This window comes from Loxodonta africana, chromosome 4, assembly GCF_030014295.1.
Source record: "Loxodonta africana isolate mLoxAfr1 chromosome 4, mLoxAfr1.hap2, whole genome shotgun sequence".
In the NCBI taxonomy this organism is placed as follows: domain Eukaryota; kingdom Metazoa; phylum Chordata; class Mammalia; order Proboscidea; family Elephantidae; genus Loxodonta; species Loxodonta africana.
The window spans coordinates 140,543,797-140,561,647 of NC_087345.1; the positions used below are offsets into that span (position 1 = coordinate 140,543,797).

Below are 17,851 nucleotides of genomic sequence, written 5' to 3' on the forward strand. Positions count from 1 at the left end.
TAACCAAAGGGTTGGCAGTTCAAATCCACTAGGCGCTCCTTGGGAACTCTATGGGGCAGTTCTACTCTGTCCTATAGGGTCGCTATGAGTCAGAATCGTGGTTACCCGGCCAGTTCAGGGGGTGGGAGCTGGGTGGTACAGGGAGAATGGGGAAGTAGGACAGAGGGACAGGAAAGAGCATGTACACCTAAAAAAAAATACAAATTATTGGTAATATTCTAGGTCTTGTGTTGGTGATATGTAAACATTCATTATATTATAAATAAAGTAAAATGGGCCTGCATGAACCAATGAGTATAGTGTTCATGAACCAAGGATTATGGTCAATTCAATACTGTCTACCTGAAGGCCAGTATTTATATACGGTTGTGTGGGTAGGTGTGTGCACCTAAGTATCAAAGTGAGAAATATCTCCTCTGTACTAACACCGATGAGCTCACATCTGCATTGTGTTGTCTGCAGGCAATTTGGCGTCTCTGGAAGCCCTGATGTGGCATGAATGTTTTTAGGTATTGTAGGTGTTTACCCTGGAGAAGACTTGGAGAAGACTTGAGGGATATTTGAAGTCTTCAGGCATTTAAAGGGCTGCTACATGCGAGAGGAATACACTTATTCATTACAGTTCCAGAGAACAGAAATAGAACCAACGGCTAGTTGTAGGTTGTGTCAGAGAAGCACAAGGAGGAGCAGGCTAATGATGGGAACTCTGTGAGCTCTAGGGTCACTTTGCACCTCAAGACAGGGATTGGCTTTCCCAGCTTGGGAACACAGAGGGGTCCTTTAGAACTTTTCTGGTTTCCTGTCTTAGAAAAGCAGGGCAACTTTAAGACTTTCTGGACAGTGTGCTAAAATATAAAAATGGGTTGGGGTGATATATGGAAGTGAATTATTTAAAATGGGAAGGAAAAAGGGGCAAAAATCATGCCAACTTTGTGGCAGATGTTTTTTGCTTTCTATTTTTGTTGGTAGGCAAAGGAGCCATCCCCACTCTATTTGTTAGGTTGACCACTAGCCACATGGTACCAAAACAAAAAACCAAACCCACTGCCTTCGAGTCTATTCTGACTCATAGTGACCCTATAGGACAGAGTATAACTGTCCCACAGAGTTTCCAAGAAGCACCTGGTGGATTCAAACTGGTGACCTTTTGGTTAGCAGCTGTAGCACTTAACTACTATGCCACCAGGGTTTCCACGTGGTAGCCTGTGACATTTCCTATATTGATGTTGAACATTTCAAATGAGTATGACTCCTTTCTCCAATTGGGATATAAATCTCTTAAGTCGAAGGATTGTTTTATCTTCCTTTGCACAATAGCTCTCTCGCAATGTTTTCTATGGGATAGGATTATCAATTGTCTGGTTACCATGGGGTTTGACGGTTTCATTCATTCTTTCAACAGCTATTTACTGAGGGGTGTCAAAGAGTGGGTTCCAAGTACTTTTTGGCCGGGGGTCAGCCCATTCACTGGGGGTTTGAGTAGCAGGGGCCATCTTCAAAGCTCTGTTGTCTTATTTCCAGAGAAGAAGCCCAGAGGATTCTGGAGACGCTGCCCAATGTCCTTACCTGGATAGATCCTGAAGAATCCAGTTGAGCTGCCAAAATATTGCCAGGTCAATGTTGGGTCTCTCTGGAAGTTCTCCACAAAAACAGTGTTCAAGGCTTCAGACATGAAGACTCCGTTTAAAATATCAGGGTCTGAAGGGTGAGATACAGGAGAATCTTCATGGGAAAGTGTAGTACACCAAACACACACACACATAGAGCTAATTCCTGTAGAGATGTAGTTTAGATGTTCCCTCTACATCTCATTTGGAAAGCTACACTCACACCCTCTAATCCCAGTTTCTCTCAGCCCAGGCTTGTGTAGAATAATTTTTCTCATTCCCAATCTAGGAGGTTGGGGAGACAGTTTATGACTCTGCAGGGTTTCTCAGGAAAATGGAGGCAAATCATTGAAAAACCACCGTACCTGAATTGTACAGGGGAAAATTGTTGAATTTGCAAATGTTTTGTTATATATATATTTCTACCACAAACAAAACAAAACAAAACCCAGCAGTCCCACCACCACCACTCTTCACTACCTCCAAAGCAGTTGAGAAGGGCATGCTGGGAGGCGGGGGCTCAGGGGTGGGGTGGCGTGTGTTACCTTTGTTGTACACGTTGGTGGGCAGCTGCACACTGCTGATGGAGGTGTTCACCATCAGGTTGCTGAAGTGTGCGTTGGACTCCAGGACAAACTCAGCTCCCAGCTCCACAAAGTTGCCATTCTCGTCCCTCTCGTTGATCAGCACGGAGTTGTAATAGTCAAACTAGGGACAGAGGGGAACGAGCCAGACACCGACATCCCATACACAAGGGACATGCAGGGTGAGAGAGAAAAAGAAAGACGGGAGAGCCTGTGGCTCTCTATGCCCCGTCTGAAGAGCCAGCCATCTGCTTTGTGTCTCACACAGTGTAGGGGGATTGGTAGGAGTACCACCCATGGAGCTAGAATCAGGCTCTCCTCCCAGATCCCTCCACAACTATCTGGTCCAGACCTTGAACAGCCCTTGCCAGGGCGGTTGCTACAACACCCCACCTTGCTTCCCCCGCCTCAGACCTGGTATACCCAACACTTTGCCAGTGTTAGCTTTCTAGAGCGTAAATCCGTCTGGGACTCCCCTCGCAAACCCTTCCTTACTCACCACTTCCTGCTGAATGAAGACCAGATGCCCTACGCTGGCATTCAAGGTCCCCTACTGTGTGTCCCACCTTCTTTTCCAAGGTCACTTGGAAAGGTCACCAAGATTGCTTGAGGATCAGACTATTGTGTTGCATACGGTTTTCACTGACTGATTTTCAGAAGTAGATTGCTAACCTTTCTTCCTAGTCTGTCTTAGTCTGGAACCTCCTCTGAAATCTGTTCACCATTATAGCAACATGCAAGCCTCCACTGACAGATGGGTGGTGGTTGTGCGTGAGGTGCATTGGCTGGGAATTGAACCCAGGACTCCTGCATGAAAGGCCAGAATTCTGTCACTGAACCACCAGTGCTCCCTTCTTCACATCTATACCTGCCCAAATTCCCCTCGGTCTGAGGCCCAGGACTAACACCACCTTCTCTGCAAAGATTCCTGTGTGTGCCTCTGCTACCCTATTCTGCATTCTCATGCTATTCTGTCCCTATTGTATGGACTTGTTGCATGTTTTATACTAGAGTTATTTGCTCTCTGAGTGTCTTGAAGACAAGAATATGCCTCACTCATTTATCTTCTTATCTTCCTAGAGGCTACCACATTGCTTTGCCTATGGGCATGGGGTAATAAATGTCTATCACATGAGTGGATTGTCACTCTACACCCTCCACACCAGTTCTTAATAGTTTTCTCTTTTACCTGGTCCATAAGTCCCTTCCCAAAAGACTTGGGAGCATTTCAAAAAACAAACTATTGTAGGTTCTCACAAATCCTGTGCACATTTAAAGCTAGTGCTGAACCTCCACAAACCCTCCATATCCTGTACTCAGGTGGCCTTGGCCCTGGGTGGGTTTGGGGGTTAGTCATTAAACCCTCCCAGCACCAGCTCTGAACACAGGAGGACTCACCACCAGAGAGGCGTTGAATTCATGGTTCAGGTCAGCCTCCTCAGCGGCCTCCACCAGCCTCTGAGAGACACAAGGGGAGAATGAGCGGTCAAGGGAAGCAGTCACTGGGGGCAGCTGCTCAGGAGTCAGAGGCCTGAGCAACTGTTCAGGCTCTGCCAGTGGGCAAGCCGCTAAGGCTCTCAGGCCTCTATTTATACAACTGCAAATTGAGTAGAATAAGTGGTTATGAGCTTGGCTGCTAACCAAAAAGTCAGCAGTTCGAATCCACCACCTGCTCCTTGGGACAGACAGTTCTACTCTGTCCTATACAGTTGCTATGAATCAGAATTAACTTGACGACAATGGGGTTTTTTAAAAAATCTTTCCTCCCCTCCTCCCAACCCCCATTTGTAGGATGTGATGGAGAAAACTCCACAGAGCAAAAATTATTTTAGTGGTGCTTTTTAAATTTTTTTTTGCAGGAAATTTACCCACAAACACCCTCATAGAAGTTTTTGTGGCCCAGAGAGATCTACCCAGCAGGGAGCAGGGACCAGTGCTGAGAGAAGCTCAGTAGAACAAGTGCATGTTTGTTTTGTTTGTACTTTTGAGGCTGTGGGAAGGAAGCAGGTGGACTGGAAGCCTCTGTTTGCTGCTTCTGTGCCATAAGGACCTGCATCTAGGTGCATTTCTGCCTCCCAAGGTCTGTGCTCCACCCAGAGAGGGTGTTTAAACAAACTTTGCTAATTGAAGGAGGCAGGGTGACAGGGGTGTGTGACGTCAGCGTCCTTCTGCTATGGGTCATGATTCAGGGGCCCTGGATGGACTCTTGGGCCCCCATGTGTCTGCTCATTGGTTCCTGATGCTTGAGATTCCTTGTGCCTAAGCCTAAAAAAGTCCAAACTGTTAACACACTCAGCTGCTAAGTGAAAGGTTGGAGGTTGTAGTCTACCCATAGGTGCCTTGAAGGAAGGCCTAGCAATCTACTTCTGAAAAATCAGCTTCTGAAAACTTATAGGGCACAGTTCTACTCTGACACACATGGGGTCACCATGAGTTGGAATCGTCGATGGCAGCTGGTTTAAGCCCAGAGCCTTTGTTTGACACTGGATCCCTCCCAGATGGTCGGTTTTGATGCAAGAGTTGGGGAGGCAGAGCCAGGCACATTGCTTAGCACACAGCTGTGGCCTGAACTGGCCTGTGTCAGACTCTGTGAGGCTGACGCTTGCCTTTCCCAGCATTGAAGCCCTACCCTCGCCCTTTAGCACTGGCCTCAGCCCCCTATCCTCCCTGCACAGCAAACTGCCCCATCTCCTTATCTCCTCTCTCAGGGCCACTAGTTCTCCATAGTTCTCCTGGGCTCCCCCAAGGGTGTCATTGGTCTTCTAAGTCCTTTCAGGGACAATACTGGTCTTGGGTGGTCAGTTTATTGTCTGGTGGAGTGGGAGACTGTGTCTCTCCAATCACACGGTATCTACTGGTTTGCACCAATCCTGTACCCACAAGCATCCTGGGGAGACACTTTGTAAGCACTGAAGGCAACATATTCAGTGTCTATAGGCCAAGCCAAGGTCAATGGGTGTCCAGTGATGGAATCACCTGGGCACCAGAGGCAGGCTCACTTACTGTGAGCACCCCTGCCGTCCAAGCAGCCACCAGATCACTTGGGCACCATGAAAATAATAATAATAAAAAAACCAAACCCATTGCCATTGAGTTGATTTTGACTCATAGCGACATTACACCACAGGGTAGAACTTCCCCATAGGGTTTCCAAAGCTTCAATCTTTATGGAAGCAGGCTGCCACATCTTTCTCCCTTAGAGCAGATGGTGGGTTTGGACCCACTTTTGGTTAGTAGATAAGTGCTTTAACCACTACGCCACCAGGGCTCCTTGGGTGGCAGAAAGAAATGTCCTTATGGCAGAAAGGGAAAGGGAGGGAGTAGGGAAAGAGAGAGTGGTGGAGAAGAGAGAAGGAAGGGAGCTTTGCTTTGCTTGTTCTCCATTCACCTATACTCCCATTTGTCCATCCATTCATTCAATAAGTCCTAAGTCCTCACTCCATACACTGTTCTGTATTAGTCACTAAATAACCAGTAACTAGTTCCTGTCAAGTAGATTCCAACTCATGGTGACTCCATATGTGTTAGAGCAGAACTGTGCTCCCTAGGGTTTTCAATGACGGATATTTTTGAAGTAGGTTGCCAGGCCTTTCTTCCCAGGCACCTTTGAGTGGATTCAAACCTCCAACCTTTTGGTTAACAACAGAACTCATTAACCCTTTGTACCACCCAAGGACTCCAGTCACTAAATATGAACTTGTAATTGGAGCCCTGGTGGTGCAATGGTTAAGCGCTTGACAGTTAACTGAAAGGTTGGTGGTTTGAAGCCACTAGTGGATCTGCTGGAGAAAAGACCTGTCATCTGCTCCCATAAAGATCACAGCCTAGGAAACCCTATGGGGCAGTTCTACAATGTTCTATAGGGTTGCTATGAATTGGAATCGACTCCATGGCACACAACAACAGGTAACAATTGAGAGTCTCTCTTAATACTGTAGGGAGCTCCTATTATAGTTGACATTGTTACCCTTTAGGTAGAGCTCAAATCCCAGCTCCTCCCACCCCCCTTGCTTCCCGTAATTCCTCTTTTACAACTTTGAGCAAGGATTCTTCTGGCTATTGGGGATAAAAGGCAAAAGCCTTAAAAGGTAAGAGAAGGTCATGTGGATGGGAGGATGCAGGACCATGCCATCAGTGAGGGTCATTGTGGTGTTGTGGGGGCTTGGAGAAGCCCCTTCCCAGGTCAGAGGACCTGGAGTACCTTGACAGCCTCCACTTTGCTCCGCAGCATGTTCTCCATGTCCTCTGAGAACTTCCTCACCAGTGCCAAGCCGTCCACCTCCTTGATCTTCAGACTGGACTCCACATCCTTGTATTTCTGCTCCGGAGAAAGTGGGAGACATAGGCATGTGTCATTTTGTGCCACGTTGTTTGGCACTTGATTACGTAAGTCCTCCATCCTCTCAGGTAGTGTGCTCACGCAACCGAAGTCTTGTTTACTCAGGTAGAGGCAAGGACCAGCTCCCTCCTTGCATAATCTCCCCCAGTAACAGTTATCAAACGTCCTCTCTGTTCTGGGTGCTTTGCACACATTATTTTTTTTGAATCAGACAATCATATGATCTACTATGCTAGGAATGACAAACCTAAGAGGAATGGCATTGCATTCATCGTCAAAAAAGAACGTTTCAAGATCTAGCCTGAAATACAGTGCTGTCAGTAATAGAGTTATAATACCCATTAGCCTACAAGAACAACCAGTTAATATGACTATTATTCAAATTTATGCACCAACCACTAAGGCCAAAGATGAAGAAACTGATCAAACTTCTGTGGTCTGAAATTGATCAAACATGCAATCAGGATGGGTTGATAATTACTGGTTACTGGAATGCAAAAGTTGGAAACAAAGAAGGACTGGTAGTTGGAAAATATCGCCTTAGTGATAGAAATGATGCCAGAAATCACATGATAGAACTTTGCAAGACTTCTTCATTGCAAATATCTTTTTTCACCAATGTAAATGGTGACTATACACGTGGACCTCACCAGATGGAATACACAGGAATCAAATCAACTACATCTGTGGAAAGAGACAGTGCAAAAGCTCAATGTTATCAGTCAGAACAAGGCAAGGGGTCAATTGTGGAACAGACCATCAATTGGTCATATGCAAGTTCAAGTAGAAGCTGAAGAAAACTAGAACAAGTCCCTGACAGCTAAAATACTACCTTGAGTATATCCCACCTGAATTTGGAGACCATCTCAAGAATAGATTTCATACATTGAACACTAATGACCAAAGAACAGACAAGTTGTAGAGTGACATCAAGGACATCATATGTGAAGAAAGCTGGAGGTCATTAAAAAGACAAGAAAGAAAAGACCAAAATGGATTCAGAAGAGACTCTGAAACTTGCTCTTGAATGTCGAGTAGTTAAAGTGAAAGAAAGAAATGATGAAGTAAAAGAGCTGAACACAAGATTCAAAGGGCTGCTGGAGAGGACAAAATAAAGCATTATAATGAAATGTTCAAAGAGCTGGAGTTAGAAAACCAAAAGGGAAGAACTCATCTGACATTTCTCAAGCTGAAAGAACTGAAGAAAAAACTCAAGCCTCGAGTTGCAATATTGAAGGATTCTATGGGCAAAATGGAAACCCTGGTGGCGTAGAGGTTAATTTCTACAGCTGCTAACCAAAGGGTCAGCAGTTCGACTCTGCCAGGCGCTCCTTGGCAACTCTATGGGACAGTTCTACTCTGTTGTATAGGGTTGCTATGAGTTGGAATCGACTCGACAGCACTGGGTTTTTTTTTTGTGTGTGGGCAAAATATTGAACATGTAGGAAGCATCAAAAGAAGATGGAAGGAATACACAGAGTCGCTGTACCAAAAAGAATTGGTTGATGTTCAAACATTTCAGGAGGCAGCATATGATCAGAAACTGATGGTACTGAAGGAAGAAATTCAAGCTGCACTGAAGACATTGGTGAAAAACAAGATCTGGGAATTGACAGAATATCAATTGAGACATTTCAACAAATGGGTGCAGTGCTGAAAGTATTCACTCATGTAAGCCAAGAAATTTGGAAGACAGCTACCTGGCCAACCGACTGGAAGAGATCCATATTTATGCATATTCCCAAGAAAGGCAATCCAACGGAATCCAGAAATTATGGAACAATATCATTAATATCACACACAAGTAAAATTTTGCTGAAGATCATTCAAAAGTGGTTGCAGCAGTGCATCGATAGGGAACTGCCATAAATTCAAGCTGGATTAAGAGGAGGACGTGGAACAAGGGATATCATTGCTGATATCAGGTGGATCTTGACTGAAAGCAGGGAATACCAGGAAGATGGTTACTTGTGTTTTATTGACTATGCAAAGGCATTCGATTGTGTGGATCATACGAAATTATGGATAACATTGCGAAGAATGGGAATTCCAGAATACTTAATTTTGCTTATGAGGGATCTGTACATGGATCAAGAGGCAGTCGTCCGAACAGAACAAGGGCATACGGTATGATTTAAAGTAAGGAAAAGTATGGGTCAGGGTTGTATCCTTTCACCATACCTATTCAATCTGTATGCTGAGCAAATAATCCAAGAAGGTGGACTATATGAAGAAGACCTGGGCATCAGGATTGGAGGAAGACTCATTAACAACCTGCATTACGCAGATAACACACCTTGCTTGCTGGAGGGGAAGAGGACTTGAAGCACTTACTGATGAAGACCAAAGACCACAGCCTTCAGTATGGATTACATCTCAACATAAAGAAAACAAAAATCCTCACAACTGCACCAATATGCAACATCATAATAAATGGAGAAAAGACTAAAGTTGTCAAGGATTTCATTTTACTTGTGTCCACAATCAATTCCTATGGAAGCAGCAGTCAAGAAATCAATTGATGTATTGCATTGGGCATGTGAAAGCTGGACAATGAATAAGGAAGACTGAAGAAGAATTGATGCCTTTGAATTATGGTGTTGGTGAAGAATAGTGAGCATACCATGGACTGGTAGAAGAATGAACAAATCTGTCTTGGAAGAAGTACAGGCAGAATGCCCCTTAGAAGCAAGGATGGAAAGACTTCATGTTATCAGAAGACATGTTGTCAGGAGGCACCTGTCCCTCAAAGGACATCATGCCTGGTAAAGTAGAGGGTCAGTGAAAAAGAGGAAGACCCTTGAAGAGACGGATCGACACAGTGGCTGCAACGATGGGCTCAAACATACAGTGATTGTGAGGATGGCAGTGACCTGGCAGTGTTTCATTCTGTTGTACATAAGGTCTCTTTGAGTCAGAACCAACTAGACGGCACCTAACAACAAGAGCCCTTAATGGGGGAGTAAATTGAGGCTTAGAAAGGTCAATGAGTTTGAAAAAGGCTACACAGTCAAGTAGGGCTCCCAGACTTCCACACCCATATACTTTGTGCCTCCCTGGAGCCCGCTCACACCGATGGTGAAATCATCCTGAACATGGGTTCATCTTTCCCTGATGCACCAGAAGGAAAATCTTGATATCAGTGTGCCTTTGGGCACACCAGCGTCACCTTCAACGAAGCAGGTAATGAGGACAGCTGCCTGACAAGCTGCCAGTGAGCTCAGGAGAGTCAGGAGACCTGGATGAAGCTTCCTCTCTGGACCCGTAGAAGACAATCTGTAACTGAGTGTGTGTCTGTTGAATGTCCAATGTCCCAGCTCTGCAACCTATTGACTGTGTGACCTTGGGTAAGTCACCCCATCAATCAGCTCCCTCATCTGTAAAATATGGCATTTTGCAAGAGAACTACATAACTACTGTTGTATCTTCATCACTTGGGGTTGCTATTGAGTAGAACTGCCCCATAGGGTTTCCAAGGAGTCCCTGGTGGATTTGAACTGCTGACCCTTTTGGTTAGCAGCTGTAGCCCTTAACCACTACGCCATAGGTGCGTGGTATGTGTGGAAGGTGGGATCTTAGCTCTTATTGCTACTGAAGCCTATGGAAGGGCTGTGCCTGTGGGGGCCCAGCATGGGGAGCAGGTCCACTCTGGGCTCCTCCCACTTCCTCCAGTTTGAGTACCTGGGGACTGTGGGGAAGGGAGAAGAGGAAAGTACTGCAGTGTGGTCCTGCGCAGGCATAAATGCCTGGGATTTAATCTGAACATCGTTTATTATGGAGAGATCGTACCACACAGAGTTGTGGTGAGGATTAAACCATGAATAGGAAGCTCTCAGCCAATGGTAATAATAAAAGGGAGCCACGAATATTAGAGAAAAATGAAGTTGTTTGTAATCAATGGCAAGGGAGTCATGAATTTTAGAGAAAAATGAAGTTGTTTGTTATCTGGTTAGAGAACAGGCTAGCCATAACTCTGCACTTAAAGTAATGAACAAATATGGTGTTAAGGGGGAGGGGAACTGCAGCATTGTCTCTTCCTTGGGAGCTGCTTCCTCCCAAGAACCCTGCCGTGGGCTCAGACCTCTGCTAAAGCACCATGTGGACACAGGGTATGGCTGGAGGTTCTGGAAACTGAGGTATGGAAAGCCCTCCCTGCACGGATGGCCACAGACCAGCCCCGGACTTCCTGTCCCAGCAGCTCCCATGAGGCCCTGCATGCTGCCATCTAAGGTTCCTCTACCCTGCCCTCCTTCCTTCCCACCGCCTTTCACAAGGGTCAGGTCTGCATCCCGTCTGCTCACTCCTGCTCCCCCTCCCCCATATTCTTCATAGGCTTCTCTCCCAGGAAATCTATTGCATGTCTTATTCTGTCTTGATGTCTGCATCTCAGAGTGTCTGAGCTAGCACAACACTCTTAGCCCTTCTACCATACTGATCTCCTGACCCCACTCCATGACTTGGGCGAATTGCTCATTTCCCTGGGCCTCAGTTTCCTCATCTGCAAATGAGGGGATTGGATTAGATGATCCCCAAGGCAATGACAATTGGGGATCTGTGACCCTGCTGTCTACTAGGAAGGAGGCCCTGGCTAACTGCCCTCTGATCACCCCAGGAGATGCTTTGGCCTGGGAAGGCGGTACTGACCTTCTGCAGCAAGAGGGAGCCTGAGTATTTGGTCACAGTGTTGTACAGGTCCTGGCCGAAGGTATCTGCCCACAGCTTCACTCTGCCAGAGGACAAAAGAGCACGTGTGCATATGAACACACACACAGATATGCCCACTAACGAACATACATGTAAGCACACAGATACACCCACTAACGAACATACATGTAAGCACACACAAGCAGAGACACACACGCATCATACCTACAAAGATTCGCACATATACACAGATACACATGCACACACACCCATACACGAACACACACCCAGAAGTACACACACAGAACTCCTGTCCCTCCTGGCTCTAAAGCTGCAGCCATGGCCAGGGCAGGAGACCTAGAGGAGACACCGAGGCTCAGCGGGTGCACGGTCTGTGCAGTGAACACCCATGCGGTTAGCACTGTTGGCCATGTCTCCTCTGCAGGTCCATGGGGTGGGTGCTGACAAGCCCAGAACCACAGTGGACCCTGAGTGCCCAAGGGCTCTGGGTTGCGAGTGGAGAATGGAGAGGAAGAGTCTATGGACAGGTCCAGGCCAGGGCAGGAGGACCCCCGAGGACAGGAACAAGAATGGCTTGGCCACAGCTGCAGCTTCTCAATGAGCCACTGGCTGCAGTGTTTCTCTGTTCAATTCCACTGTGGCCCCTGGAGTCCTCTATTGAAACTTCAGAGGGAGGGTGAGGCGAGGCGCAGGAGGAAAGGGTTCTGAGCCTCTTCTGCTGAGGCCAAGGCAGGGCAGGCAGGGAGGCATGAGGAGGCCACACCTCGCCCTGGTGTGGGCAGCCAAGTGGAGAAGCCCTGACCTTCCATCTGTCCCCTAGAAGGGCACTGATGTCCCGCCTCTGTGGCAGACTGGAGGGGTCCTGAGGGTGGGCAAACAGAACCATGTTGAGCCTCTCCATATGGAGCAAGAGTCATTTGTCCGGGTGATCATTCCCTCTTGAATGTTGGCATCATTCAGTCATTCAACCAATATTTATGGAGGTCTACTCTGTCACATGGGGTCGCTACGAGTCGGAATTGACTAGACGGCACCCAACAACAACAACAACACTATGTGCCGGGCATTGCGCACAGTGCTGAAGCCACATTACAGTCCTCACTCACCTTTGTAAAACCCTCAGTTAGCAGGAAGCCCCTTCACGTATAGATAGCATAATATGTGCTTGGGGTGTCATGGAAACACAGAGAAGGGATGTCAATTAAATCTGGGGAGGGGTAGTGGTGGTGAGGGAAGGCTTCTTGAAGGAGGTAGCACCTGAGTTCAGTGCTAGAAGTGTGGTGGGGTTTAGCCTGGCAAAGAGATTTTGGAAAGAATTCTAGGTAGAGGGTATAGACAATTTGGAGGAGTTAAAAATGACTTCCAGTTTTCTAGCTTGGGTGGTTGGGCTGATGGCAATGTCACTGAATAAAACCAAGAATATCAAGAAGAACAAGGGGAGCAAGTTTGGCAGTGGGATAAGGAGATAAGTGTAGCTTGGGATATGCTGAATATGAAGTTTCCAATACAGGTCTACTGAGTACAGTTGGGCAGGCTTTGCACTGCACAACCCTGAAAAGCACCAATAGCATTGGATCTATGTGAACTTAAAAGCTTTCAGGGTGTTCAGATAGAGCTGTTCATAGATAATTAATATGTGAGTTTGATGGACAGAAGCCAGGGCTCAGAGTCATTCGTATATGGGTAGGAGTTGAAATTATGGGGATAGATAGGATCTCTCAGGGAGAGTGTGTAGCATAAGATCTGGGGGTGGGGCAAGGGCCTGGGTGGAGATCTGAGTCCAAGATGGTGGGAGGATGGTGCAGATGTGGGCATGTTTATAGGCTGTTGATCTCAGCCAGCTCTTTGGGTTTCCTGTGTGGATGGTCCACTCTTTGGTTCGCGTCAATGAAGGGCTAAATTACAGCCATTTTTACCTGTCACTCAACCTATTCCTGGAGCTCACCTTCTACCATTAATTGGTGCGTGCTCTGGAAAGGAGAATTATTCTGTACAACTCCCTCGGCAACAGAGAGTGTTATAGGCTTGCAGTGGGTGTAATGGTGAAAGTGTAGGCCAGACTGACTTGAGTTCAAATTCCAGCACTTTTGTTTACTTGCTGTGTTGACTCAGGGAAGTTGCCTAACCTTTCTAAGCCTCTGTTTTCTCAACTGTAGAGATAACATTAAAGACCCCAGTGAATTGCTGTGTGAATTAAAGTTATCATTTGTAAAGCACCTAGTACAATACCGGTCATATAAAAAGTAGGGGCTATACCAAACCAAAAAGAAATCTAAACCCATTGCTGTTGAGTTGATTCTGGATTATAGCGACCCTATAGGACAGAGTAGAACTGCCCCATAGAGTTTCCAAGAAGCGCCTGGAGGGTTTGAACTGCCGACATTTTGGTTAGCAGCCATAACACTTAACCACTATGAAACCAGGGTTTCCAGGGGTTATACAGCTCAGTGGAAATGAGGCTGCCCAAATGCACTGTGCAAAGAAGCTAAGCACAAACAATATGCCTTGCTGGATGCCCCTGTCCCCACTTCTGTTAAGGCATGTGGTTGCCAGTCAGCTCTAACAGTAGCCTGACTGTCACGCTGGGCTTGAGTGACTGGACTTAGACATGAACCGAGTAGGTAACAACCTTCAGTCTGGGGAGGTGGGGGGCAACCTAGATGCTGTCACACTGTGCTCCCCACACGGATCAGAAATTCCTTTAGTAGGACCACCAGAGTTAAGGACAAAAAAACAGACATTCCCAAATAAATGAAACGTGGGATGTATACGCAATGAACTATTACTCAGCCATAAAATGGAATGAAGGACTGATGCATGCTACAATGTGGGTGAATCTCAAAAACATTATGCTCAATGCAAAAAGACTCAAAAGGTCGCATATTATGTGATTCCATTTATATGAAATATCCAGAATAGGTAAATCCATAGAAACAGAGAGCAGATGGCGGTTGCCAGGGACTGAGGTGGGGAGTAACTGCTTAATGGGTATGGGGTTTTATTTTGAAGAGGTGAAAATGTTTAGAACTAGATCGAGGTGATAGTTCCACATCATGGTGACAGTTCTAAATGCCACTGAACTGCTCACTGTAAAATGGTTAATTTTATGTTATGTGAATTTCACCTCAATTGAAAAAAAAAAGAAAACAAAAACACCCTCCGAGATGCTGCAGTCATTTCAGTCTGCACCAAGGTGGGGATGACTGATACCAGGGTTTTTCCCACAGCTGGGCTTAATGACAGGGTGTAGAGCTGGCTCCTGGAGGAGGCAGAGGGCAGAGAAGGGCAGTCTGCGACTACAAAATCCAGTTTTTACCTAGTTCCTGGACAAGTATGAGCCATTCTGCTTTCGAACTGCTCTGCATTTTCAGAACGTCAAGACACAAATTTCCTAACCAGTCCTTTGGGGAGCTGTGATGATTGCTTCCAGAGCCAGCTGAGCACCCACTCCAAGTCGCCTAATCACAGCAATTATCCTGAGGAGCACCCGCTCGTCAGGTGCTCGAGGTGCTGCCTACCATTCCAGTGAGGAGTGTGAGTCTGACAGACACCTTCAGACTTCCAGGGAGGGGCAAGTGGGACTCAACTCTGGGCAGAGCTTTGGAGAGGAGAAGAGACCAATGCAGGGAGAGGCGAAGAAAAGGTTCTCACAGCAAGAAAGGGAGAAATGGGCAGTTGGAGCCCTTAGGAAAGAGCCCAGAGGGAGGTTCAGAGGTGGGAGGGAATGGGGAAGGCAGAGGGCTGAGATGTCAGTGGGAAGGAGGGAGGAGAGGACAAAGTGGTTTTATAGGGTGGGGGCTGAACTTGATGCTTACGTTTCCAGAGGAATCTTGGTCTGAGCCCAAGTGGGAGGCAAGGGGAGGCAGGCCAGCAGCAGCCACAGGATGACCACAGTCTTCTGTAGGAAGGCCCAGGCCACTGACCATGCAGGGTAGGGGCTCACACTGTGGGTGGAGCTGGGGTTTGGGTGAAATTTGGGGAGTCCAGGCATGGTGCTTCTGCTGGGATCAGGGTGGTAGGAGAGGAGTGAGCTCTGTCTGCTGATCACCCAGGATCGTTGGGATGTCCTCAAGCCTTCTGCCTTCCGGGTCGTGCAAGCCCGGGACTTCCCAGCCTTCCAGTCAGGCCCTGGCTGGGATGCCTGGTGGGGAAGGCACCTCTCTCTCTTCCTTGTAGCTGCAGCAAGCAGAGGAGCTGCCTGACATGGCCAGCAGGCTTCCAGGAGAAGGGCTGACGGGTCCAGTGGGAGAGGCTGTGATAAAATGAACCCCTTTAATCCCTTGGCCTCTCCACTAATCCCCTGCCTGACAGCAGAGGGAAAGGGGTGGCAGGAAGGGCAGGGGTGACCTCAGCAGGATTACTCTGGTTTCAGAAGACAGAGCTCAGCTTATTCCATTGGCGGGGGGGTGGGGGGGAGCGGTCAGAGCACACCCTTCTGCTTTAAAGAGGGAGGCCTGTTCCTGTAAAACAACCTTCTGGACAGATGAGGAGGAGGATGCTGTGACACTGGTCAGAGGACAATAGCTGACATTTGTTTACACAAGAGTTACAACAAATCCACCACTTTAAACCTCAGAAAAATCTTAGGAGGTCAGTGCCGTCATCCCTGTTTTGCAGGGAGGCTCTTGAGGCCCAGGGAGGTGCAGGGTCAGAGTTGGGGCTCTAAATCCGGCTCATGTTTCCAAGCCTAGTGAGTTTTGACCCATGTCACAAATAATGTCAACAGTCTTATGGGCCCCCAGGTCCCCCACATCTCACCTACTCATGGTTCTAGGGTAGGGGCAAATTTTCTGTGAAGCTATTGAAGCCTCAGGACCCTTCACTTTCCTGGGAGGGGCCCTAGCAATATGTTCCTATGGCCAAATGTTTTTTGTAAAATATGCCAAAATAAGATATTTTGACCACAATTAAGACTCTGTCTCTTTCCATTCTGACTTCTCCCCCCATCTCATATTCTCTTGGTTGGGTAATGTTTAACTGGCTGTGCGCATTTCGATGATTCAGCTAAGAAGAAGTTGAGTTGGGAAAACATTTGGGCTCAGTGGGACATATTTATGTAGGTCACGGTCACCTGTGTGACTAGTATCTTCAGCTGTTCTGGTGTAGGGAGGGCTTCTAAGAACACTCCTATCACACACTGGGCCAACTCACCCTGTATCATGAAATGTGAACATAAACTATAGCACCTACTACTGTAGTATGTAGTAGGAGAGGAAAAAATAAGGCTTGAAACATAGGGAGCCAGAAGCTAGTCTGTGGAAAATTTTTCCAAAGATGAAACAAATAAAATTGTCAGCAGAGGATTTAGCTCTCATCAAGGCCTGGGCAAAGCAGACGTTCTGTCCTGCTAGGAAAATAGTTGATATTGAATTGTAAATACCCCATACATTGTTTTCTCTTCTGATCTGCATTGCATGAAAGAGAATTGGTTAAAATCATTGTATGTGGGGGACAAACTGTAATAGTACTCTCAGAGTACCTCTGTGGTAGAAGTCACATGTTTTATGCATTCTATGTATCAGATTGCTTCTCAGTGCTTCTGATGCATCTTCTCCTGACAAAGCTTGGTGGTTTCAGCAAAATAGTACATAAAATTGTCACCAACGCAGTGAAACGCCTGAAGAAGCAAGTGTTCCAGTGACTAAACTCCTGCACATACTCATCATTAAGTCAATGTTGTAGTATAAGAGTAATCTGATTACACAATTCTGTGGCTCAACACAACATAGCAGCAATTTTGAAATGCATTTGAAATGTTCCTGTGAATGCCTTAATTTCCGATTAATTTTATGTATTTTTCAGAATTATTTCTCACATTAAATTTAGAAAAAGTACTATAGAGGTGTGCTGGGCAGTTAATAAATTAACAGAATGTGTTCTTTTTCTAGTTTTATGATTTCTGTGGTATTCATCAGCTTTTTAAAATTTGTAATTGGAGTTTTTTTTTCCATTTTAATAAATATTCACTTTTATACCTATTTTTGTATTTGTAATTTGTATCCTTTTTCTTATAGGTGACCCTCAAATTCTATAAGCTTCCAACCCCACAGATCCTGGCTCCACCCAGTTATAGCTCTTGGCTTGTCCAACACTCCCACCCACTTCAGTGTGTTCAGATTAGGAGTTGCTTGGAGATCTCTAGCCACGTTTGTTTCACAAACACAGTAGTGGCCTGGGACCCACACAGACCTTTGGACCTGCTTGGGAGGCCCTTGAAGTACTTGTAAAGAAAAACACTGATATCAGAACAATGAGTAAAGTAACATTATATCTTTGGAAAGATCTAACAAGGTTTTGCACCATACACACTGGCCCTAACCAGCCATGCAGAGAAAGACGTCTTTTAAATACCTCTAAAATATATTGCTATGTACACATTGTTGACTCTGGCAAATTCCAGCTTATTAGGAAGTTGGTCCCTCTTACATCGGTGTATTGCCGCACATACTAGGGATTGTGATGGGGAGTGGGAGAGGTGGTGGGTAAGGGAGACAGCTTTAGAGAGAATAACTTCAGAGAAGGGATTTCTTAGTGGAAAAGGAATGAAGCTTGGGAGCAGAGCATGGAGCTAAGGGGATTTTCAATTTTTAGGATAGATCTTTGAAACTCAGAACCTTCAGAGAACCTTCTCATCTGTCCCCTTAGCTGTAGTCTAA

At 46.3% G+C, this 17,851-nt stretch overlaps 1 protein-coding gene and 1 non-coding gene across 2 annotated transcripts in view; both read right to left on the reverse strand.

Annotated features, from left to right (window-relative positions):
• LOC100663604 (voltage-dependent calcium channel subunit alpha-2/delta-4) overlaps positions 1-15,368 on the reverse strand; it is a 39,335-nt gene extending 23,967 nt beyond the window's left edge. Inside the window, 6 exon segments of the mRNA XM_064284779.1 lie at positions 1,567-1,698; positions 2,153-2,315; positions 3,590-3,649; positions 6,393-6,509; positions 11,175-11,256; positions 15,011-15,368. Coding sequence (XP_064140849.1) covers positions 1,567-1,698; positions 2,153-2,315; positions 3,590-3,649; positions 6,393-6,509; positions 11,175-11,256; positions 15,011-15,186 — 730 coding nt within the window. The 5' untranslated portion in view covers positions 15,187-15,368.
• On the reverse strand, positions 2,969-3,039 carry TRNAE-UUC (transfer RNA glutamic acid (anticodon UUC)). Its single transcript has one exon. It is a non-coding gene; the product is annotated as a tRNA-Glu (tRNA).
• Positions 15,369-17,851: the final 2,483 nt, after the last annotated feature.